The sequence below is a fragment of the Aotus nancymaae genome, unplaced genomic scaffold (genome assembly GCF_030222135.1).
Source record: "Aotus nancymaae isolate 86718 unplaced genomic scaffold, 86718_ANA_hifiasm-v0.15.2.pri h1tg000018l, whole genome shotgun sequence".
Lineage (NCBI taxonomy): Eukaryota > Metazoa > Chordata > Mammalia > Primates > Aotidae > Aotus > Aotus nancymaae.
The window spans coordinates 19,501,649-19,527,261 of record NW_026988430.1 but is presented as its reverse complement, the minus strand read 5'-3'; the positions used below and the strand labels follow the sequence as shown (position 1 = coordinate 19,527,261).

Below are 25,613 nucleotides of genomic sequence, written 5' to 3'. Positions count from 1 at the left end.
AGCTATCTTGAAAAATGAAAAGAAAATGGCCATTGCTGCCACTTTGAGAGCCCTCAGATTCTGGGGTGTTGTGTGTGGGGGAGGAGATTTCTAACTCCCTGCTTAATTATCTCAAAACACCCCATCCATTCAGGCCAGCCAGCATTTGACTGCCTGCTACTTGCAAAGCCCAGTACTGCACTGCCTAACAAGCACAAAGCCCATGGGTACCTCCGGGAAGGCAGGGGGCGTGGATCAGAAAGAGCTGGCTCTCAAATTGCCCGTGCCTGTGATTGGATGAGGAGGAGTTGAAGAAACAAACAGGCAATTCACCATAACCAGAGACAAAGGAGGTAGGTTCTGTATCAGTGATGGCATAGGAATTGGTCCTGAAGAACTGCTGGGATTTTGATGAGGAAGGGAAGGGGCGGTGTGGGTGGGACAGTCTGCAGGAGGAAACATCTTGGAAGAAAATTAGGATATAGATGAAAAGCAACCTATGGTCACTTCTGATTCCACCCCCATGCCCTGTCCACAGGTTCCGGTCCTCTTAGATGTCCGAGCTATACACCCATCTCCTGCCACCACCCCCATCCCATCTCAGCAGGAGACAATGCGTGAAAAGAAAGCTCTTCGTTTTTCATTCTTGATATTCACAGACTGCCCAGATACATACAGGAGTGGGCAGTGAAGGTCAGAAGGATGAAGGAGCTCGCCTAGCCGATGAGGAAGGGAACAAGATAAGATGCAAACTTCTGTCTCTGACTCTTGGTCAAGTGCTCCTCACCCCAACTAGCTGTTAAATGAGGTGGATGGGGTCTTGCTTAGGTACACGGACAACTGAGTCAAATCAACTTGGTCTAAATCCCGGCTCTGATGTTAAACTATTTACCTAGCCTGTCTCTACCTCCATGGTCTTTTCATTTTTCTTTTCTGAGGCAGAGTCTCACTCTGTCACTGCCTCTGTTTTCCATAGCAAAATGGAGTTAATAATCCTTACATGAGAGCTGTTGCACAGATTAAAACAAAGACAACACCTACATAATGCTTAGTATGATGCCTGGAACATAGAAATGCTGAAGCAGTCATTCCTTCTTCTCGCCTATCACTGTGGTCATTAGTACCATCACACACTGCCTCTCATTTAGTGCCTGAGTCTTAGAGCCTGCCTGGAGGCTGGAGCCATGCCAGGACATTTTCCTCAATCTTGTTAATCTCCTCAGAGAGGTGGCACCCACCCCATCGGCAGACTCCACGGGAATTCTCTGGACCTGCTTGTCATCGCTCTGGATGTTTGGAGTCTTTCTATTAGCACAGCTGTGTCTGGGGTCTGGAAAAACTCTAAGGGCCCCGGGGAGGATACACACCAGAGTGGGTCTGAGCTCACACCACCCTGCATCCCCAGAGCCTCCCTGGACACTGTTTGCAAAGTCCTCCTCACCGTCTGGAGGTCCAGGAGCCCTTTTTAGCCCTTTTTTGCTTTTAGCAGAATCAAAGAGCTTGTTCAGATCAAGAAGAGTGAGGCTTTGACAGTCCCTCTTGGGGCATATCCCATGTGCCAGGGACATGGACATGTGACTCTTCTTGTCCTCTGGCCTTTAGGGCTGTGGCCACCACCTTTCCATTCTCCCGAGCTGCCACAAGCAAGAGCTGATGGAAATGAAAGGGGTTATTTTTTTCTTTTTCTTTTTTTTTTTCTTAATATGGAGTTTCACTTCTTTTTGCCCAGGCTGAAGTGCAATGGTGCAATCTCAGCAGCATTCAGGCTCAACACGGCAAGTTCCCTCTTTCCTGCAGAGGGAGGACCAGAAGGGAGCAGGAGATGGGGGAGAAGGGTGGGAGGTTGACGGTTTGAAAAAGCGACGGAGACCCAGACAGAGCAAAGCCAACCAGCTACGGTAAGGGAACCAGCTTCTGCCCAGGAGAGGCCTGGCCTCAGGCTCCCACCCTCAGGGAGGTAGACGCGGCCTGTGACAGCAGCACAGCATGGCCGAGGGAGACAACAGGGGCTGGCCAGGCTGCAGAGGGGCTTCCTGGGAGGGTCCAGCCACAGGAATCCTGAGCTGAGATTCTGGAGATCCTCTCCCTCCCCGCAGCTGTGGGCTGGGCCACTGAAACACTTTCAGTTTTGTTTTCTTGTCTGCAAGAAACGAAACTCAGCAGAAGGACTGAGCAGAGAGCAGAACATGGAAGAAGCCTTCTTGGTGTGCAGGAACTGGTAAGAAACACCTTCTCCAGCGGCAGACCCGGGCTGGATAGTGAGAGACGTGGATGAGATAGGGCTGTTGCCAAAGGGAGGAGAAAAATGGTTCCTGCACTTAGGAGAACAAGCAGCTGGAGACCGTGGGCCCCAAGGGTAGGAGGGTTTAAACTTACTCATCTCTGGGTGAGGGTGAGCAGCATTACCTTCACTTCACTGCACCCGTTTTCCGCCAGATTTTAGGCTTTTGGGGACAATTCTGAAGCCAAATAGCCAGGACAGTTGGTTCCAACTGGGCTACTCGTATTTGTGAGATCTTGAGTTCTAATTTGGGGTTCTGATACTATGACCTTCACACCAATCTGTGAAAGAAAGGACCCCACAGGCCAGGTGCAGTGGCTTACGCCTGCAATCCCAGCACTCTGGGAGGCCAAGACAGTCAGATCATGAGGTCAGGAGTTTGAGACCAGCCTGACCAACATGGTGAAACCCCATCTCTACTAAAAATACAAAAAGTAGCCAGGCATGGTGGCACGTGCCTGTAATCCCAGCTACTCAGGAGGCTGAGGCAGGTGAATTGTTTGAACCTGGGAGGTGGAGGTTACAGTGAGCAGAGATTGTGCCACTACATTCCAGCCTGGCAACAAAGTCAGACTCTGTCTCAAAAAAGAAAAGAAAAGAAAAGAAAAGAAAGGGCCCCACAGAGATTCCCCAGAACTATTCTCACCCTCCTTGGAAAGAGAGCTGTGGGGCAGGGCAGACAGGACAGAGCAGGGGGTTGGGACCACGCCTCTAACGGCAGGCAGAATCTGCCCCATCAAAAATCCCATTCTTAAAGTTCCCTACCTGTGACAGGGACCTGAGTGGACCCTCCCCAGAGAGCTTTGCTCCAACCAGACCCTTCAAGTTCTCTGGTTTCTCAGCCAGCCCAGGAGGAGCAGGGGGGCAAGGGACCAGGCCGGGAAGAAAACAGAGGAAGGGAAGATGGCACTGCCTGTGTGCCCACTGCCTGGGCAAAGCGGGAGCAAAGAGCTTGTTCAGATCAAAAAGAGTGAGGCTTTGACAGTCCCTCTCGGGGCACGTCCCATGTGCCAGGGACATAGACATGCAACTCTTCTCGTCCTCTGACCTTTAGGGCTGTGGCCACCACCCTTCCATTCTCCCAAGCTGCCACAAGCAAGAGCTGATGGAAAGGAAAGGGTTTTTTTTCTTTCTTTCTTTCCTTCCTACCTTTTTTTTACTTGAGATGGAGTTTCACTTCTTTTTGCCCAGCCTGGAGTGCAATGACGCAATCTCAGCTCACTGCAACCTCCGCTTCCTGGGTTCTAGTGATTCTCCTGCCTCAGCCTCCCGAGTAGCTGGGATTACAGGCGTGTGCCACTATGCCCGGCTAATTTTGTATTTTTTTGTAGTAGAGATGAGGTTTCATCATGTTGGCTAGGCTGGTCTCGAACTCCTGACCTCAGGTGATCCACCTGCCTCAGCCTCCCAAAGTGCTGGGATTACAAGCGTGAGCCACCGCGCCTGGCCAAAAGGGGGCCTTTCTTGGTGAAGAGGCCGGTTAGAGAGAAACGCCCTGCCTAGGAAGTGGGAGGCTCAGAACCCTTCCTTCACTGTGGACTCCAGGAAGAACCTCGGAGCCTCTGTGGGTTAGCGCAGGTGAACCTGGAGGCAGGAGAGACTTGGGAAGCTCTCGCTTTGGAGATTCTGGCAGTTGGCATGGTCCTGGCAGGAAGCATGAGCCTCGCAGGACTGCATTCCTAACACTGTGGACCAAAGAGGGGCAGCATAAAACAAGAAAAAAGCTTCAAGAGAATTTGGCACTTCTCTCAAATTATTTAAATTGAAATAATTTAATTATTTAAATTATTTACAATGAAATGTTATTTCATTTTAAAAACAGCCTTATAGAGGATAATTGACTTACAATAAACTACACATTCAACAGCAATTGATAAGTTTGGGCCTATGTTATATACATCCGTGAAACACCATGCCTGTAATTGAGATAATGAAGCTCCCCATCACCCCCAAATCTCCCCTGTGCCCCTTTTGTAATTCCTCCCTCCTGCTCCTCCCCAGGCCCCACCCCAGCAATGTGAGAGCCCTGTGGAACGTCCTTACACTTATTCAGTGATGATGCTCTGTTCTAATTTTGACCCAACACAGGGAGTGGGGGCAGGTGGTGTCATCATCATCACATGTTCAGTGCTTAAGGCCTCTGGAGATCTAGTCCTGGGTGGGAAATAGAGCTCCATGTTTCATAATAGGAAAATAAGTCTATTTTCCTATCTCCCCTCCTTGACCCTGTAGCAAAAGAAATGTAGCCTCTGTGCACTTTGCCCTCCACGAGGTGCACTGCCTGCGGTTCCTGGTCCTGTGCCCAGAGTGTGAGGAGCCTGTCCCCAGGGAAAAGATGGAGGAACACTGCAAGGATGAGCACCAGCAGGTGAGCAGGTGGCAGGGAGGATGGAATCTGGGAGTTGAGGCAAGGATGCCTGCAGGAGAGATGGGGCTGGGAGTTGGGGTGAGGGTCCAGTCCTCCCTGTGGGAGAGAGAAGGGGTCTGGGAGTCAGGGAGTGGGTCCAGTCTTGCCTACGGGAGAGATGGATCCGGGAGTCGGGGTGAGGGTCTAGTCCTCCCTGAAGGAGAGATGGGGTCCTGGAGTTGGGGCAAGGGCTGGGGACTTAAGGCAGGAGTCCAGTCCCCCAGGCAGAGACTCACTTGAGGGCCATGGGGAATCATTCAGCTCCTTCACAGGAAGCCCCATGGGCAGGAAATGTTAATCCTGCTTTTTTCATGCTAATCTGAGCCTACCTCCAATTTTCCCATCTCCAGTCCTTTCCCTACAGGCTTATGGATCTAGCATAGGCAAGAGGATCTGGTTTCAGGAAAGACTGGCTCTTCTCTTGAAACCCGTAAAGAGGGGACATGAAAAGGAAGGCCCCGGAAGGCAGTCAGGTCGACCTTTGTTTCCCGCCTTTTCATGTCCATTCCTCCTGGGCCCCTGATCTCTCTGGAGATACTCAAGCTCAGGCATCCATTTCAACTCACACTGGTCTGACAAACACTTCTTGAACACTGGGCTGGGCGCTAGAGAGAGACTGAGGTAGCCACACTGGATCCCTGCCCTCTAGGAGTTCACAGACTCCAACCTGGAACACTGTGAGCCAAAGTGGATGTGGGACAGGCCCAGGGTGCTGGGTGGAACCCACATCTGGGGGGTGTGTGTGTGTGTGTGTGTGTGTGGTGTGTTTAGGTTGGCTGTATGATGTGTCAGAAGAGCATACGGAAGTCCTCACTGGCGTTTCATGAGGTAAGAACTCCATGTGATTTCTCCTTTACAGCCCAACATGAGAAAAGGAGAAGAAGGGGAAAGGGGAGGCCGATAATAGAGAATTCCACCTGACCACTCTTTACACCCAATCGGGCTTGGAGAGCAGTGGAGAACTAGCCCACTGCATGACACACGACCGCCTGTCCCCCAGATACTGGCCAGAAGGACTTTCCATGGTCCATGAGTCCAAGAGAGCTCAGATCCCCTGAGGGCAGTCCCTCACTCTGGCCCTTCTCATCTGCTATCTCTTATTGGCTGCAATTCCCTAGGAAATTGCACAAGTCCTTGATTTGTCTGCAGTCAAAGAGGCCAGTGATCATGCCCTTCCTGCTGCCTCCCACAGGCCAATGAGTGCCAGGAACACCTCGCTGAGTGTAAGTTCTGTGAGCTGGACGTGCAGCTCAGCAGGCTGGAGCTCCACGAGTCCCACTGTGGCAGGCAGACGGAGCTCTGCCCGGGCTGTGGCCAGTTCATCACGTGCCGGGTACTCGCCGAGCACACACGTTTCTGTTGGAGTGAACAGGCCCAGCTCGGGAAAGGTGAGCACACAAACTGGGGCGGAAGAGAGACGTTCTGAGGGCCAGAGCATTTCCTGGATGGGATGTGAGGAATAGAGGCTCTCAGCAGCATGGATGACAAGTGTATTTGCTGTGTAGGTCTCAATGCATCCAGCTATTCTCATTCTAAACCATGCATTAAGCGGCCTTCCTGTGTGTCAGCCATGGTCTTCAAATGACTGGTCCAGGGAGACCAGGGGGCTGAGGCTACAGCCTGCCAGCCACAAAGTTGAGTAAGGAGGCCATGGGGAGTCCTAGAAAACAGGAGGCTTTCTTTGAATGATCCATTGATCCATTGATTTCTCATCCTTTTACAGAGAGATCCATTGATTTCTCATCCTTTTACAAATGAGAAATCTACACAGAATAAAGCAGGGGCTTCCTAGAGGCAGAAGTAAGACTGGACTTTCACATTTTCCACCAAATCTAGGGCTTTTTCCATTATCAGCAATGGCCAGAAGGGACCTGCTATAACTCCTGGCCTTGGAGCCTATGTATTGGCTCCCTGGTACCATTTTATGTTCACTGGACTCACACACCTCTTTACAAGGGTATATTTAGTGTCACTGTCACACAGTCATCAATGTGGCAGATACTTTGCTGTCTTTGCTGGTTGTTTTGGTAACATGGTAACATAAGAGACAGCCTAAAACTCCCCAGACAGTAACTCTCTCCTGATAAACAATCTACCCAAGGTCAAAACTGGCCAACGAAAAACTGAAAAGTGTGAGATTCATGTACATTTCCTTCATCCAGCATGGCTGGACCTCAATAGAACCAAACACAGTCTTCAACACAACTTCAACATAACACAACACAACACAGCTTCAACACCATCAACAAAGATGTGTTCAACCAACACCTGGTCCGATCACAGAGCCTGGAAACTGGTGGAATGAAGAGCAGTTAGATGGGAGAGGATTGGCATCTGTGGCTACAGTTCCATTCATCTCCTTAGAAAGCAGTCCTGCTCCAGGAAGATGTCTCTCCATTAGGGTTGCTGCTGCCCTAACTGCAAATCTGAGGCCATAAAGGAAATGATGTGGGTCACTCTGCCAAGAGTTGCCTGTGTAGTCAAGGATGCTGGCAGTGCAGGAAAGTCAAAGCCAGACAGGCCCAGGGGCAGTTCATGCTCATGAGTACAGGCCATATAGACAGCTGTGGGAGAGCTGGGCTAGCCATTGTCAAGGGCAATCATTTGTGGTGTTGTTTCTGTGCTTATTCAGGGGAAAGAATTTCAGTGCCTGAAAGGGAAATCTACTGTCATTATTGCAACCAAATGATTCCAGAAAATAAGTATTTCCACCCTATGGTGAGTAGCAGTTAGTAATTTTCTAATGGTGCCAATAGTTAGTCCACATTCTGAAAAGTAGGATAGGAAAGGCAGCTTCTGGGCCCAATTTTGCATAGCATGAATATGAAAGGATCTCATATATATATATTTTTTTGCTTTGTTCAAAAAGATATTTTAGTGGCTAGCTGAGGCTAATTGAGCACACACAATTGGTCTTCCCTTGTGCCCAGCCCTTCAGGGGGCCTCCCTTAGCACTCCCAATACCCGCGATCACCTCTGACCATCTCCAACCTTCATGGCCTGGACATTGCAATTTTGTCCTCAGTAGGGCCTGTCTTACTGCTTTCTGTCCCATGTGGGAGTCTTCTCTATTAGACTGTGAGCTTCCTGCAAAACTGAATGACTTTTCCCATTTTCCTGATATCAGGACTTGGTGCCAAAAGGGGACTCTGTAGAGATGCAGTCATGTGATTGACTGACGGACTGATTTTGTCTGGGAACACTCAGACTCTTCCCTCCGTAGCCCTAAGCGCCTTTTAGTGCATTGCTGTGCCAAGTTGCTCCCTTCTTTTGGACAGAATGGAGCATTTCTTCTTTGGGAAACACCAAGGCTTCTCTCCAAGGAACTCATCTCCTTCTCCTTGGACAGAAAGTTGTTTACTTTCTTAACACTTCGGTTCCTAGAACTACAGAATATCAAAACTAAAGCAACCATAGAGATGATTCAGCTCTTTGCTTTTTTGTTTTGTTTTGTTTTTACTAGTGTGGGAAACCACATATAATGTAAAACTTGCCACTACTGTAGAGACAGTTGGTACATTCACAATGTTGTGCAATCTAGTTCTAGAATATTTTCATCCTCCCAAAAAGAAATCCTGTACCCATTTGCAGATACTATCCATTCCCCCATCTTCCCAGTTCCTGGCAACCACTAATCTACTTTCTATCTCTATGGATTTGTCTATTCTGGACATTTCACATCAATGGAGTCATATAACATGTGGTCTTATGTAACCATCTTCTTTCACTTAGCATAACATTTTCAAGGTTCACCCGTGTTGTAGTTGTGACATGTATCATATCAGCACTTTATTCCTTTTAATGGACTTTTTTTTTTTTTTTTGAGACAGGGTCTCACTCTGTCGCCCAGGCTGGAGTGTAGTGGTGCAATCTTGGCTCACTGCAGCCTCTGCCTCCTGGGTTCAAGCTATTCTCCTGTCTCAGCCTCCTGAGTAGCTGGGACTACAGGTGCCCACCACTGCGCCTGTCTAAATTTTGTATTTTTTTTTAAGTAGAGATGGGATTTAACTACATTGGCCAGGCTGGTCTCAAACTCCTGACCTCAGGTGATCCACCCACGTCGGCCTCCCAGAGTTAATGGCCTTTTTATGGTCATCCTACATTTTGTTTCTCTACTTGTTGATAAACATTTGAATTGTTTCCACCTTTCAGTGTGCTTTTTGAAGTGGAGTCTGTGGACCAGCAGCATCAGCATCACCTGGAATCCTATTCGAAATGCAGAATCTCAGGCCCTCCCCTTAGAAATGCTAAATCAGAATATGCAGGGTCACACGATTTCACAGGCATTTCAAGTCTGAGAAGCATTGCCCCAGCCACATGATTCTCAGCCTCAGCTGTACATGGAAATCACCTATTGATTTGTTTTCCTCAATACTGATATCTGCTAGATTCTATAAGTGGTCCATGTCTTCTATTTGAATGAGAAGATACTTGGTGAGCACCAAAACAAGAGTGAAGCTGACTACTTCCCTTCAAATGTTCAGCTTGGCAACCAAGGCACCTACACACTTATTTGAAGGCTTCAGGGAGGTGGGGAGCTCTAATACACATGGAACTGGATTTGTGCTTAGAAACTCTGAATTTTAGTTCTGCTCTGCCCCTTACTGGCTGTGTAACTTCTCTGAGCTTCTTTCTTCTTTTGAGGAAAATGAGGATAATGGTTTGTCTCCTTGTTCAGGAAAAGAAGACATCCACGATCAGCCAACACCAGATCTATCTCCTTGGCAGCATCCACACTCACTTTGCCTTCCCACCTCTTAACCATAGAGGAGCTTTCTATGTTCCTATCTAAAGCCTATCCCCTCCTACTGGTTGGTATACTATATCCTCTCTTTTTGCCTACACAAGGTCACACAAGGTTATTGCTACACTGTTCCAGCAATTCTCCCCTCTCTGTCCAGCAACAGGGAGAGGTTAAAGGAGCTGTACACATATGCAACAACAAAGTCTCAAAACTCTAGGATGTCCTAACATTTGTTATGATAAGTTTTTAAAGGGCTGCCACTATTGAATATTTAGATATCGATGGTGAATCTTTGGCCTTGCATGAAAAGAATCTTTTTGAATTTGAAAATTAAGGACTGAAATCATGTATACTAGGTGGTTTTGTGGTTTTCAGTCTTTAACTTTTTATTAACGTGACCCAAAACCAGAAAAACATAAAGTACTTCTGACCCCATTTCCTACAAGCTACCATCTTGTTTCTTTGTCCCCCTCTGTAGAAAAACATTTGAACTAGTTGTCTCTGTCACGGCCTCCATCTTTTCTTCTCCCATTCTTTTTTTTTTTTTTGAGACGGAGTTTCGCTCTCGTTACCCAGGCTGGAGTGCAATGGCGTGTTCTCGGCTCACCGCAACCTCCGCCTCCTGGTTTCAGGCAATTCTCCTGCCTCAGCCTCCTGAGTAGCTGGGATTACAGGCACGCGCCACCGTACCCAGCTAATTTTTTGTATTTTTGGTAGAGACGGGGTTTCACCATGTTGACCGGGATGGTCTCGATCTCTTGACCTCGTGATCCACCCGCCTCGGCCTCCCAAAGTGCTGGGATTACAGACGTGAGCCACCGCGCCCGGCCCTCTTCTCCCATTCTTATTCCCACTCCAATCTGGCTCTTATGCCCACCCCGTCCAATGTTACCAAATCTGCTCTTGTCAAAATCAATTACATCTGCATTCCTAAATCCACTGCTTAGTTCTCAGTTCTCAATTTATGGGGAGCATTTACTGCTCATCACTCCCTCTTCCTCAGTGCACTTTCTTAGCCTCTAGGGTACCACACTCTTGTGGTTTTCAATGACCTTGGTGGTCTCTCATTCTCTACCTCTCCAACCTCTTAATTTTGGGGGGAAGCAGGGCTCAGTCTCTGGTCTCTTCTCTACCTATATTCACTGTCTTGATATTTCATCCAACCTCCTGATTTTTATTTCTTTATTTATTTTTCCTACTGATTTTTATAAATGCCATATGTAGTCAGACACTTCCAAATTTATATCTCCGTCTGGGCTTTTCTCCCCAAACTCTAGATTTGTATGTTACTATTTACTGCATCTTCACTTGAATGCTTGATAGACATCTTAAATATAATACATCTGAAATGGAATCCTCTGTCCCACAGCTTGGCCCATCTCAGTTGATGGCAACTCTATCCTTCCAGTCGTTTAGGCCAAAATCTCAGGTTCACTCTCAACTTCTCTTTCCCTCCGTGTTGCTACCCTGGTGTGAACCATCATCTTCTCAAGCCCAGATGCTGCAGCAGTCTCCTAAGTGGTCTCCCTACTTCTCACTTTCCCCCTACAGTCTATTCTCATCACAGTGGTCAACGTGATCCCTTAAAAATACAAGTCTTGTTTGGCTCCTCTGTTCAGCTCTCTGTACTCATTCTTTCCCCATGTTATGCAAACTCAAAAATACAACAGCCTTAGAGATCTATGTCATCTTTGCCTCCCTTCCTACCTCCTCACGTCTTTGATCCCATGTACTCCTCCTGTTCAGCGCACTGGCCTCCTGGTTGTTTCTTGAGCATACTATGCCCTAGGGCCTTTTCTCTGGCTACTGCCTCTGCCTGGGAGCTACCTCCTTACCTTCCCCACCTTACTCCCAGAGCTAACTCTCTCACTTCTCTCAAGTCTTTGCCAGATGGCACCTTCTTAAGGTAACATACCACAACAATCTGTTTAAAATTGCAACTCCCTCTCCATCGCATATTCACCACCCCCGACCTTCTTCTATTATTTTTTTCATAGCCTTTATAAACTTCTAACATATTATCTAATTTACTTACTTATTATGGCCCTTGTTGTTTCCCACCACCTCAGTAAAATTATAAGCCCCGCTGCTCCCCTTTATGCTAACTACTCCCTAGACACAAATAATCTACTTTCACTTTTAGCTGTTTCTTCTGGTAATCACCTTCATATGTCTAAAGCACCTTCTTATTTTTTCAATTTTAGATATTACCTATTGACTCATAAGGATTTAGGAATATGGATTTCACTTTTTTTTTACCACCCATCCCACACACATACCTCCAAAGTTCTTCATTTCATCCTTCCAATTTATTAATTTCACTCATTCTGGTTAAATATTCAGTATTACATTAATGTAACCATGTAAACATTATACATGGTTTTCCACACAAACTGTGATTATTTGTGCGTTCTCCTACAACTTGTTGTTTTTCCTGGACTTAATAATTGTTTTGGCTTTTCATTTTCTTCACTTTCTAGGTACCTATCACTAAATCATCCCTAAAACTCTCTACCAGATCTGAAAATTCCCCTGAGTACAACCAAACACATCAGATAGTCTATCCATTTCATTTTGGGAGCATGTTATTCCCCAGGTTTGATGATTAGCTGTTGATCTGGAATTTCTTCCACTCTCTCCAGTGTTGGAGTTCTGTTCCCCAAATCTCAGGTCCTGTCTTTCTCTTTGTAGGTTACTCCTTGTTTGATAGAACATGTCCTCAAATAGTTTCCTGAGAAAGAAAGCAGGAGGGGCAAATTTTTTAGACCTTATATGTCTGAAAATGATAGCTGGAGTGGCTATAGAATCTATCTACCATCTTAATTTTTTTTTAAGTTTTATTACAACTCTGATTTGGTCACTACACATTGTATACATGTGTTAGAATATCACTCTGTGTTCTACAAGTATGTATCATTCTTACTTGTTCACTAAAAATTAAATTGATTATAAAAAATTTCAAACAAATATGAAACTAGAAAGTTAATACAATAAACCCTCATGTATTCACTCCTCAGATACAAGAGTTGTTGTTCTGAGCAGGGTGAATAAAAATAAATCTACCCTTAGATACATCACCGGTAAAAGGCAAAGGTTGATTCCTTTGAACTCAACCAAAGAAGAAGATTACAAGCAAAGGAATGGCAATTTGGCTGAAAGCAAATATATCAACAACGATAATAGAAGTGGGTATGCAGTGGAATAATCTTCAAAGCGCTGAGAGAAAATAGCTGCTAATGTGTAGAAATCAAAAGTTTTCCATACTTGAACTATTCCTTTTGTTTTCTTTTTTCTAAAGTATGATAAAGCAAATCCATGATATCCTGTTATTTCACCATCATTCTTAAATAGCTCAAAAATACAGTCATTTACTTAATCACAATGCCTTTATCACTCCAATGATATTAACGACAATTTTCCCTCCATCGTTTTGGGGCCCTGCAGTTATCATTCTTGTTCATTACTACTGCTGGTGCTGCCGCTTTCTCCTCCCTTGTCTTCTGTTGGATTGAGCCAAATGTCTTTATTCTCTTTCTTCTTTTCTATGATTCAGCAATTTTACACTCTATTTCTATCATTTCAGTAGTTACCCTTAAGATTTTAATATGAATACTTGACTTAATAAAGTCTAAAGTTAATAATTAGCTCTACTCTTCTTACAAATCATATACCGATTTGAGAACATGTTAACACAGATGCTCTACTCCTATCTTACATGAAAATGCTGCCGGAATTTTGTTTCATTTCGCTTTCACACTACTTTTCTTTAGTGATTATTGTTGTTATTTATGTAAGTCATGCCTATTTGGATATACTCACAAGTTGTTTTTTTTTTTGAGACAGTCTCACGCTGTTGCCTGGGCTGGAGTGCAGTGGCACAACCTTGGCTCTGCAACCTCCGCCTCCTGGATTCAAGCAGTTCTGCCTCAGCCTCTCCAGGAGCTGGTATTACAGGCGTGTGCCACCATGTCTGACTAATTTTCATATTTTTAGTAGAGATAGTGTTTTGCCATCTTGGCCAGGCTGGTCTGGAACTCCTGACTTCACATAATCTGCCCACCTCGGCCTCCCAAAATGCTAGAATTACAGGTATGAGCCACTGTGCCGGGCTGGATATACTCACAAGTTTACCCTTCCCTTTGCTCACTTCTTTCTTGGATCCTAAGCTTTCCTCTGGGTAAAATTTCTGTCTTCCTGAAATACATCTCAGTAGTTTTTTCACCAATAACCTTGAGTAGTAAATCTTTAGTTGCCTGAAAATATGCTTTTTGTTTTTTACATTCATAAATGATCTTTTAGCTGGATATCAAATTCTAGATTAACAGCTATTTTCCCTTATAATTTTGAGTATCCTTCTGTAACAGGATATTACAGACAAGGTAATAATAAAGAACCGAAATTTATTTCTTTTTTTTTAAATTGTACTTTAGGTTCTGGGGTACATGTGCAGATCATGCAGGATTGTTGCATAGGTACATACATGGCAATGTGGTTTGCTGCCTCCATCCACCCGTCACCTGTATCTGGCATTTCTCCCCATGTTATTCCTCCCCAACCTCCCCGCTCCCCACTGTCCCTCCCCTAGTCCCCCGCAACAGACCCCAGTGTGTGATGCTCCCCTCCCTGTGTCCATGTGTTCTCATTGTTCATCACCTGACTATGAGTGAGAACATGCGGCGTTTGATTTTCTGTTCTTGTGTCAGTTTGCTGAGAATGATGGTTTCTAGATTCATCCCTGTCCCTACAAAGGACACGAACTTGTTGTTTTTTATGGCTGCATAGCATTTTATGGTATATCTCTGCCACATTTTCCTTGTCCAGTCTACCATGGATGGGTATTTGGGTTGGTTCCAGGTCTTTGCTATTGTAAACAGTGCTGCAATGAACATTCGTGTGCATGTGTCCTTATAGTAGAACAATTTATAATCCTTTGGATATATACCCAGTAATGGGATTGCTGGGTCAAATGGAATTTCTGTTTCTAGGTCCTTGAGGAATCACCACATTGTCTTCCACAATGGTTGAACTAATTTACACTCCCACAAACAGTATAAAAGTGTTCCTATTTCTCCACATCCTCTCCAGCATCTGTTGTCTCCAGATTTTTTAATGATCGCCATTCTAACTGGCATGAGGTGGTATCTCAATGTAGTTTTGATTTGCATTTCTCTAATGACCAGTTATGAAGAGCATTTTTTCATGTTTGTTGGCCTCATGTATGTCTTCTTTTGAAAAGTGTCTGTTCATGTCCTTCACCCACTTTTGAATGGGTTGGTTTGTTTGTTTATTTCTTGTAAATCTGTTTTAGTTCTTTGTAGATTCTGGATATTAGCCTTTTGTCAGATGGGTAGATTGCAAAAATTTTTTCCCATTCTGTTGGTTGCCAATTCATTCTAATGATTGTTTCTTTTGCTGTGCAGAAGCTGTGGAGTTTGATTAGGTCCCATTTGCCTATTTTGGCTTTTGTTGCCAATGCTCTTGGTGTTTTAGTCATGAAGTCCTTTCCTATGCCTATGTCCTGAATGGTTTTGCCTAGGTTTTCTTCTAGGGTTTTTATGGTGTTAGGTCTTATGTTTAAACCTTTAATCCATCTGGAGTTAATTGTAATGTAAGGTGTCAGGAAGGGGTCCTGTTTCTGTTATCTGCACATGGCTAGCCAGTTTTCCCAACACCATTTATTAAACAGAGAATCCTTTCCCCATTGCTTGTTTTTGTCAGATTTGTCAAAGATCAGATGGTTGTAGATGTGTGGATTGCCTCCAAGGCCTCTGTTCTGTTCCATTGGTCTATATCTCTGTTTTGGTACCAGTACCATGCTGTTTTGATTACTGTAGTCTTGTAGTATAGTTTGAAGTCAGGTAGCATGATGCCTCCAGCTTTGTTCTTTTTGGTTAAGACTGTCTTGGCTCTGCAGTCTCTCTTTTGGTTCCATATGAAGTTTAAGGTGGTTTTTTCCAGTTCTGTGAAGAAGGTCACTGGTAGCTTGATACGGATAGCATTGAATCTATAAATTACATTGGGCAGTATGGCCATTTCCACAATATTGATTCTTCCTAACCATGAGCATGGGATGTTTCTCTATCTGTTTGTGTCCTCTTTATTTCATTGAGCAGTGGTTTGTAGTTCTCCTTGAAGAAGTCCTTTACATCCTTTGTTAGTTGTATTCCTAGGTATTTTATTCTCTTTGTAGCAATTGTGAATGGGAGTTCACTCTTGATTTGGCTCTCTGTTAGTCTGTTATTGGTGTATAGGAGTGCTTGTGATTTCTGCACATTGATTTTGTATCCTGAGACTGCTGAAGTTGCTTATCAGTTTCAGGAGATTTTGGGCTGAGACAATGGGGTCTTCTAAATATACAATCATGTCATCTGCAAATAGAGACAATTTGACTTCCTCCTTTCCTAATTGAATACCCTTTATTTCTTTTTCTTGCCTGATTGCTCTGGCTAGAAAGTCCAATACTATATTGAATAGGAGTCATGAAAGAGGGCATCCTTGTCTAGTGAGAGATTTCAAAGGGAATGCTTCCAGTTTTTGCCCTTTCAGTCTGATACTGGCTGTGGGTTTGTCATAAATAACTTTTATCATTTTGAGATACATTCCATTGATGCCTAGTTTATTGAGAGTTTTTAGCATAAACAGCTGTTGAATTTTGTCAAAGGCCTTCTCTGCATCTATTGAGATAATCATGTGGTTTTTGTCTTTGGTTCTGTTTATGTGGTGGATTACATTATAGACTTGCATATGTTGAACCAGCCTTGCATCCTCAGGTTGAAGCCTACTTGATCATGATGGTTTTGATGTGCTGTTACAATCTGTTTGCCAGTATTTTATTGAAGATTTATGTTCATCATGGATATTGGCCTGAAGTTTTCTTTTTTTGTTGAGTCTCTGCCAGGTTTTGGTATCAGGATGATGTTGGTCTCATAAAATGATTTGGGAAGGATTCCCTCTTTTTGGATTGTTTGGAATAGTTTCAGAAGGAGTGGTACCAGCTACTCTTTGTACATCTGGTAGAATTCAGCTGTAAACAACAACCTGGGCTTTTTTTTGGTTGGTAGGCTATTAATTGCTGCCTCAATTTCAGCCCTTGTTATTGGTCTATTCAGGGTTTAAACTTCTTCCTGGTTTAGGCTTGGGAGGGTGCAAGTGTCCAGGAATTTATCCATTTCTTCTAGGTTTACTGGTTTATGTGCATAGAGTTATTTGTAGTAATCTCTGATGGTAGTTTGATTTCTGTGGAATGGGTGGTGATATCCCCTTTATCATTTTTTATTGCATCTATTTGATTCTTCTCTCTTTTCTTTTTTATTAATCTGGCTAGTGGTCTGTCTATTTTGTTGATCTTTTAAAAAAAACAGCTCCTGGATTCATGGATGTTTTGAAGGATTTTTTGTGTCTCTATCTCTTTAAGTTATGCTCTGATCTTAGTTATTTCTTGTCTTCTGCTAGCTTTTGAGTTTTTCTGATCTTATTCCTCTAGCTCTTTCAATTTTGATGATAGGGTGTCGATTTTAGATCTTTCCTCACTTCTCATGTGGGCATTTATTGCTATAAATTTTCCTCTAGACACTGCTTTAAATGTGTCCCAGAGATTCTGGTACATTATGTTTTCATTCTCATTGGTTTCAAAGAACATCTTTATTTCTGCCTTCATTTCATTGATTATCCAGTCGACACTCAAGAGCCAGTTGTTCAGTTTCCATGAAGTTATGCAGTTCTGAACTAGTTTCTTAATTGTGAGTTCTAATTGATTTGCATTGTGGTCTGAGAGGTTGTTATGATTTCCATTTTTTTTGCATTTGCTGAGGAGTGATTTACTTCCAACTATGTGGTCAATTTTAGAGTAGGTGCAATGTAGTGCTGAGAAGAATGTATATTCTGTGGATTTTGGGTGGAGAGTTCTGTAGATGTCTATTAGGTCCATTTGGTCCAGATCTCAGTTCAAGTCCTGGATATCCTTGTTAATTTTCTGTCTTGTTGATCTATCTAATATTGACAGTGGAGTGTTAAAGTCACCCACTATTATTGTGTGGCAGTCTAAGTCTCTTTGTAGGTCATTAAGAACTTGCTTTATGTATCTGGATGCTCCTATATTGGGTGTGTATATATTTAGGATCATTAGCTCTTCTTGTTGCATTGATCCTTTTACCATTATGTAATGCCCTTCTTTGTCTCTTTTGATCTTTGTTGGTTTAAAGTCTATTTTATCAGAGACTAGGATTGCAACTCCTGTTTTTTTTTTTTTTCCTCTCCATTTGCTTGGTAAGTCTTCCTCCATCCCTTTATTTTGAGCCTATGTGTGTCCTCGCACATGAATACAGCAAGACTGATGGGTCTTGACATTTTATCCAATTTGCCAGTCTGTGTCTTTTGATTGGGGCATTTAGCCCATTTACATTTAAGGTTAATATTGTTATGTGTGAATTTGATCCTGCCATTTTGATGCTAGCTGGTTGTTTTGCCCATTAGTTGACGCAATTTTTTCATTGTGTCGATGCTCTTTACCATTTGGTACATTTTTGGAGTGGCTGGTACTAGTTGTTCCTTTCCACGTTTAGTGCTTCTTTCAGGAGCTCTTGTAAGGCAGGCCTGATGGTGATGAAATCTCCCAGCAATTGCTTGTTCATAAAGGATTTTATATCTCCTTTGCTTATGAAGCTTAATTTGGCTGGATATAAAATTCTAGGTTGAAAGTTCTTTTCTTTATGGATGTTGAATACTGGCCCACACTCTCTTCTGGCTTGTAGTGTTTTTGCTGAGAGATCCACTGTGAGTCTGATGGGCTTCCCTTTGTGGGTAACCCGGCCATTCTCTCTGGCTGCCTTTAGCATTTTTTCCTTCATTTCAACCCTGGCAAATCTGATGATTGTGTGCCTTGGGGTTGCTCTTCTTGAGGAATATCTTTGTGGTGTTCTCTCTATTTCCTGGACTTGAATGTTGGCCTGCCTTCCTAGGTTGGGGAAGTTCTCCTGGATAATATCCTGAAGAGTATTTTCCAGCTTGGATTCATTCTCTCTGTCACAGTCAGGTACACCTATCAAAGGTAGATTAGGTCTTTTCAAATAATCCCTTTGTTCATTTCTTTTCACTCTTTTTTCTCTATTCTTGCCTTGTCATTTTATTTCATTGAGTTGATCTTGAATCTCTGATATCCTTTCTTCTGCTTGGTCAATTGGGCTATTGAAACTTGTGTATGCATCGCAAAGTTCTTGTGTTGTGTTTTTCAGCTCCATTAATTTATATTCTTCTCTAAGCTGTTTATTCTCGTTAGCATTTCGTCAAATCTTTTTTCAAGGTTCTTAGTTTCTTTGCACTGGGTTGAAACATGTTCTTTTAGCTCAGAGAAGTTTGTTATTACCCACCTTCTGAAGCCTGTTTCTGTCAATTCATCAGACTCATTCTCCATCCAGCTTTGTTCCCTTGCTGGTGAGGAGTTGTGATCCCTTGGAGGAGGAGAGGTGTTCTGGTTTTTGGTGTTTTCATTCTTTTGTTCTGATTTCTTCCCCTCTTAGAGGCTTTATCTACCTGTGGTCTTTGTAGTTGGTGACTTTTGGATGGGGTCTCTGAGTGGACATCCTTTTTGTTAATGTTGAAGCTATTTCTTTCTGTGTTTTAGTTTTCCTTCTAACAGTCAGGCCTCTCTGCTGTAGGACTGCTGGAGGTTCACTACAAACCCTGCTTGCCTGGGGATCACCTGCAGGGGCTGCAGAACAGTAAGGGTTGTTGCCCCTACTGTTTCTTCTTCTGTTATTTTCATCCCAGAAGGGTACCTGCCAGATGTCAGCCTGAGCTCTCCTTTATGAGGTGTTTCTGGATATATGGGGGTCAGGGAGCTGCTTGAGGAGACAGTCTGTCCCGTATAGGAGCTCAAGTGCTGTGCTGGGAGCTCCATTGTTCTGTTCAGAGCTGCTAAGCAGGTATATTTAAGTCTGCTGCAGCAGAACTCATAACCACCTTTTTTCCCCAAGTGCTCTGTCCTGGGAAGGTGGGGCTTTATTTATAAGTTTCTGACATGCTGCTGCCTTTTTTCAGAGCTGCCCTGCCCAGCACAGAGGTAGTCTAGTCACAGTCTGCCAGCGGAGGCATTGCTGAGCTGCCATGGGCTCTGCCCAGCTGCTGTGTAAACTTCCTTGCAGTTTTGTTTACAGAGGTACAGTTAGAACTGCCTCAGTAATGATGGTCTGCCTCAGTAATGGCAGACTGCCTTGGTAATGGTGGACTGCCTCGGTAGTGGTGGACTACCTCAGTAATGGCGGATGCCCTTCCTCCCACAGAGCTGGACAGTCCCTGGTCCAGCTGTGCTTGCTGCAAAACTCTCAATCCAGAGCATTTCAGATTGCTGGTTTTTGTAGGGGTGGGACCTGCCAAGCCATATCACCTGACTCTCTGTTTTAGCCCCCTTGTTTTCAGTTGAATGGGCAGCTCTGTCTCCCAGGTGTTCTAGGTGCCAGTTGAAATGGATGCCCAGATTTGTGTGAGTTTTTGTGTGGAAACCCACAGTACCCCAACTGAAACAGCCTTGCTGGAAACTCGTGGTGCTTTTCGGCCTGAGAATTCCTGGTCTTTGGGCAGTAAAAACTCGTTTGGAAGTGTGGTGATCACTCACCCTCTGCATTGTTCTCGCTGGGAACTGCACTCCAGAGCTGTTCCTATTCAGCCATCTTGGATCTCCCAGAAATTTATTTCTAACAGCTCTGAAGACTGGAAGTTCAAGATCAAGGCACCAGCACTTGGTGTCTGGTGAGGACCTTCCTGCTGCCTCCTAGCATAGTAGAAGGCAAAAGAGTAGAAGGATGTAGCCAAATGCTTCATGAAGCCTCTTTTATAAGGACCCTAATCCTATTAACAAGGGAGGTGCTTTTATGACCTAATCACCTCCCAGAGGCCCTGCCTCTTAATTCCATCACATTGGCAACACATGGAGGCGACACATTCAAACCATAGCAACCAGTCAGACCTTCATTACTAGAATGCAAAATTTTCTTTCTTTCCTGTAAAGCCAGGTATTAAATTGAATGTTTTGTCACATTTTATACAGCATATAAAAATGTTTACAGTGGGACGTTTTTGTGTTATCTAGTCTACCATATTTTCTGACCATTAAAGCTGAAGTCATTTTAAAATTTGATATATTATTCACAATTGCAGGGTAAATGTTGTCCAGACTCAAAGTTTAAGAAACACTTTCCTGTAAAGCCAAAAATTCTTCCTTCATCTTTTCCAAGTCAAGCTGTTGAAAACCAAACTTCCACAATGGAGAAAGATGTCCGTCCAAAGACAAAAAGTATAAACAGATTTCCTCTTCATTCTGAAAGTTCATCGAAGAAAACACCAAGAGGCAAAAGCAAAACCCTGGATCCACTTTGGATGTCAGAGCCCAAGCCCAGGACCACCTCCCCTATGGGAGATGAAGCAGCCTATGACATTCTGAGGAGATGTTCTCAGTGTGGCATCCTGCTTCCCCTGCCCATCCTAAATCAACATCAGGTACTCAGCCCCTGTTCTTTGCTTACCTGGTTGTGAACCATATGTACACTGTCTTTAAAAAATCTAAGACCTGAAAGATATTCACAAATGTTGTGGCCCTTCTCTGTCTCCCACTTCTCTGGGTGTCCAATGCACTCTTTCGTAGCACTCACCACCTGGTTTATTTGCATCACCTCCGAGACTGAGTCACCTTTGAAGGTCGAGCCACAGTTTCTCATCTCTGTGTCTCCAGCTCCTAGGCCAGGGACTGACATACAGCAAGTGCTCCAAAACTGTTGAGTAAATGAAAGAAGCAGAGGATACCCAGTCTGTCTCTCCCATGGTGTAGATATGGCACTGAGGCCCAGAGATGAGATGTCTCGGTCAAGATCCTAAGCCAATTGGTGGCTTATCTCCAGCAGATCAAAGTTTGCTTCAAGCAGCTCAGGGTTTACAGGCATCTCCTTGAATATCCTGATTTTTACATCCTAGGTTATTTTCTAGTAATAATAGCAATTGGCATTAGAGGTTGTTAACCACTGTGAGCCAGTTAAAATGCAGACCTCTTTATAATCTTCATCACAAACAACAGGTATGTATTTTATCCCCATTTTACAGATAAGGTAAAGTAGCTTCCCAAGGACTATACAATTAGAGTGGCAGAATCCAGCCTGAGTCCATATATACACAGCTCCAAAGTTTATGCTCTTCCGCTCCAGACTGGATGCCTGGAGTTTATTTATTTTTCAAAATACAAAAGTACTAGATTTTGTTGGAGCTAGTTGACATAATACCATATAAAGAAGTATAAAAGCAAAGCTCACCCTACTCCCCCAACCCCATACGCTGAGACCAGTTTCAACAGTCTTACGGGCGTCGTTTCAAAGTTCCACCTTTGCGTTTACAAATCTAAACAAGCATATACTGGGCTTTAATTGTTTCTTTCTCCGCACACATTATCTTACTATACTTATTACGCTGCCACTTGCCTTTTTCACTTGGTGTATGATGCATGCTCCTTACAAAAAAGACTTAGTAGACCCAAACCTTTGTTTCTAACTTCCTTATGCATCCATGTACGCACTTAAGCATATCATTTTATAAAAATTGGCTAATTTTTATGCCATTCTTCCTTGCCTCCTACAATTTGGTATATTTCCTTTCACAATTTTCTCCATCCTTATATAACAAAGTTGCCAGATTTAACAAATAAAAATACAGGACATTCGGTCAAATTTGAATTTCAGAGAAACAAATTGTTTTTAGTATAAGTATGTTCCATGCAGTGATTGTTTTGCTGAAATTAAAATTCAACTGGGGCACCCTGTATTTTATTTAGCAATTTCTTATATAACCACATACAAACATACACATTTACAGTCCTGTTATATGTATTTCTCCACATTTTTCTTTTTTTTTTTTTGAGATGGAGTCTTGCTCTGTCACCCAGGCTGGAGTGCAGTGACAGGATCTCAGCTCACTGCAATCTCTGGCTCCCAGGTTCAAGGGATTCTCCTGTCTCAGCCTCTTGAGTACCTGAGATTACAGGTGCCCACCACCGCGCCTATCTAATTTTTGTATTATAGTAGATACTAGGTTTCACCATGTCATCCAGGATGGTCTCGAACTCCTGACCTCAGATGATCTGCCTGCTTCGTTCTCCCAAAATGCTGGGATTACAAGCATGAGCCACTGTGCCCAGCCAACATTTCTTTACATTGTAATGTTAGGATTCAGCAATACCCAAGGAAATCCTTACAAGCCAAACAATGTGGCTTGTTCTTATTAATGGCTGCATAAGAGTCCATGGTGTAAGTGTTCTCCCATCTGTCCCTCCACCCCGTGATAGCAACAGGCCCCTTTTAAACTTTGTCCCAAGCCTCTGATACTCCTGGCTCAGTGGGCTTCTGACCTTTTCTATGCCATTACACCCCAGACTTTGGGCAGGGCTCATGCTCTGTAATGAGGAACAGCAATATCCAGAGATATTCTAGGAACTAGCACTTCCCACTTTAACCATATCAGATGTTTTTATATCCATTTCTTAGGAGAAATGCTGGTGGTTAGCTTCATCGAAAGAAAAACAAGTGAGAAATGTGAGCTAGATTCGGAAAAGAAAAGGTGCTACAAATTCAGAAGATTTCACTTTTAACGCCGGCTTTCCTACCTACTTGCTGTGGTGTTCTTGTGAAAAACGATGGGTTTTATTCATTGGGCTTTAAAAGAAAAGGTTTGGCAGAACTAAAAACGAAACCCATATATCATCTCAATAGATACAGAAAAAGCTTTTGATAAAATTTAACATGACTTCATATTTAAAACCCTCAAGAAACCAGGCATTGAAGGAACATACCTCAAAATAATGAGAGCCATCCATGACAAACCACCGCCAACATCATACTGAATGAGCAAAAGCTGGAAGCATTCCCCTTGAGAACCAGAACAAGGCAAAAATGTCCACTGTCAACACAGTCCTATTCGACATAGTACTGGAAGTCCTTGCCAGAGTAATCAGGCAAGAAAAAGAAATAAAAGGCAACCAAATAGGAAGAGGGAAGCCAAAGTATCTCCATTTGTAGATGATATGATTCTATACCTAGAAAACCCCATGGTCTTGGCCCAAAAGCTCCTGTATCTGATAAACAACTTTAGCTAACTTTCAGGAGACAAAATCAATGTACAAAAATCTGTAGCATTTTTATACACCAACAACATCCAAGCTGAGAGCGAATCAAGTATGCAATCTCATTCACAATCGTCACAAAAAGAATAAAATGCCTAGGAATACAACTAACTAGGCAGATGAAAGATCTCTACAACAGGAATTACAAAACACTGCTGAAAGAAATCGGAGATGATACAAATGGAAAAACATTCCATGATTATGGATAGGAAGAATCAATATTGTTAAAATGGCCATACTGCCCAAAGCAATTTACAGATTCAGTGGTATTCCTAACAAACTACCAATAACATTCTTCACAGAATCAGAAAAAAAAAAAACTTTAAAATTTATATGGAACAAAAAAAGAGCCCAAATAGCCAGAGCAGTCCTAAACAAAAAGAACAAAGTTGGAGGCATCACATTGCCCAATTTCAAACTATACTACAGGGCTACAGTAACCAAAACCACATGGTACTGGTACAAAAGCAGACACATAGACCAATGGAACCCAATAGAAAGCCCAGAAATAAAGCTACATACCTACAACCATCTAATCTTAGACAAAAATAAGCAATGGGGAAAGAACTCCCCATTCAATAAATGGTACTGGGATAATCAGCTGACCATATGCAGAAGATTGACAGTGAAAAATCAACTCCAGATGGATTAAAGACTTAAATGTAAAACCTCAAACTATAAAAACTCGGGAAGATAACCTAGACAATACCATTCTGGACGTAGGAATGGGCAAAGATTTCATGAAAAAGATGTTCGAAACAATTGCAACAAAAGCAAAAATTGACAAATGCGACACAATTAAACTAAAGGACTCTACACAGCACAAGAAACTATCAACAGAGTAAACAAACAGCCCATAAAATGGGAACAAAATATTTGCAAACTCTGCATCTGACAAAGGCATAATATCCAGAATCTATAAGAAACTTAAATACACCAACAAGCAAAAAACAAACAACCTAATTAAAAAGTGGAAAAAGGACATGAATAGACACTTTTCGAAAGATAAACATGTGACTAACAAGTGCATGAAAAAAATGTTCAACATCACTTATCATTGGAGAAATGCAAATCAAAACCACAATGAGATACTCTCACATCAGTCAGAATAGTTATTACTAAAAAGTCATAAAATAACAGATTCTGGTGAGGTTGCAAAGACAAGGGAACATTTATACACTGCTGGTGGGAATATAAATTAGTTCAGGTATTGTGGAAAGCAGTTTGGCAATATTGCAAATAACTTAGAACTACCATTCAACTCAGCAATCCCATTATTCGGTATATACCCAAAGGAATATAAATCATTCGTCATAAAGACATATATACATGAATGTTCACTGCAGCACTATTCACAATAGCTAAGTCATGGAATCAAACTAAATGTCCATCAGTGGTACATATATACCATGGAATACTATGCGGCCATAAAAAAGAATGAGATCATGTCCCGTGCAGCAACATGGATGGAGTTGGAAGCCGTTATCCTAAATGAACTAATGCAGGAACAGAAAACCAAATACCACATGTTCTCACTTATAAGTAGAAGCTAAACATACACAGAGACACAAAGAGGGGAAGCACAGACTGGGGCTGAAAGGAGGGCGAGGACTGAAAAGCTACCTCTCTGGTATGAGGCTTATCATCTGGATGATGAAATGATCTGTACAACAAACCCTCATGACATGCAGTTTACCTATATAACAAACCTGCACATGTGCCCCTGAACCTAAAACAAAAGTTAAAAGGTTTGGACTATTTTCCTTCTTTTGAACAAACACATTTGTTTGCCGAAGGACTACAAATAAACCACGGGGAGAAGAGGAAGGTTCCAGTTCTGCCTGAAAATTCTGATTAAGCCTCTGGGCCCTACAGCCTGGACACCTACAGAACCAGAACCCAGCTTTGTCCCCAAAGAATAAAAATGACTCTCTAAAAGCTGCTTGTCCACCTTTCTTTAGATTCCACATTGGTTTACAGGGCCAGGGATGGCAGCAGCCGGGACCCCAGGATGAGGCAGTGCCCAGGGAAAGGGGAGCAGAAGACGTTC

General features: G+C 43.3%; 1 protein-coding gene across 2 annotated transcripts; it reads left to right on the top strand.

The window, feature by feature from the left end:
* Window positions 1-1,675: 1,675 nt before the first annotated feature.
* On the top strand, window positions 1,676-25,504 carry XAF1 (XIAP associated factor 1). 2 transcript variants are annotated; one of them, XM_064378389.1, is made up of 8 exons: window positions 1,676-1,877; window positions 2,127-2,197; window positions 4,493-4,628; window positions 5,439-5,495; window positions 5,860-6,055; window positions 7,300-7,385; window positions 20,563-20,901; window positions 22,929-25,504. In XM_064378389.1, the coding sequence occupies exons 2-8, from the start codon at window positions 2,166-2,168 to the stop codon at window positions 22,983-22,985; spliced, it is 903 nt and encodes a 300-aa protein (XP_064234459.1). In that variant the 5' UTR covers window positions 1,676-1,877; window positions 2,127-2,165; the 3' UTR covers window positions 22,986-25,504. The 2 variants fall into 2 exon arrangements, with proteins under 2 accessions (XP_064234459.1, XP_064234460.1); XM_064378390.1 differs by lacking the exon at window positions 5,439-5,495 and having other exon boundaries at window positions 1,677-1,877.
* The last annotated feature ends 109 nt before the right edge of the window (window positions 25,505-25,613 follow it).

Excerpts from the sequence above, each read along its gene's own strand:
- XAF1 (XM_064378389.1), top strand. The coding sequence starts at position 2,166 with ATGGAAGAAGCCTTCTTGGTGTGCAGGAACTG. Across the intron at positions 5,496-5,859 it reads CCTCACTGGCGTTTCATGAG|GCCAATGAGTGCCAGGAACA; the intron begins GTAAGAACTCCA and ends TGCCTCCCACAG. Across the intron at positions 6,056-7,299 it reads ACAGGCCCAGCTCGGGAAAG|GGGAAAGAATTTCAGTGCCT; the intron begins GTGAGCACACAA and ends GTGCTTATTCAG.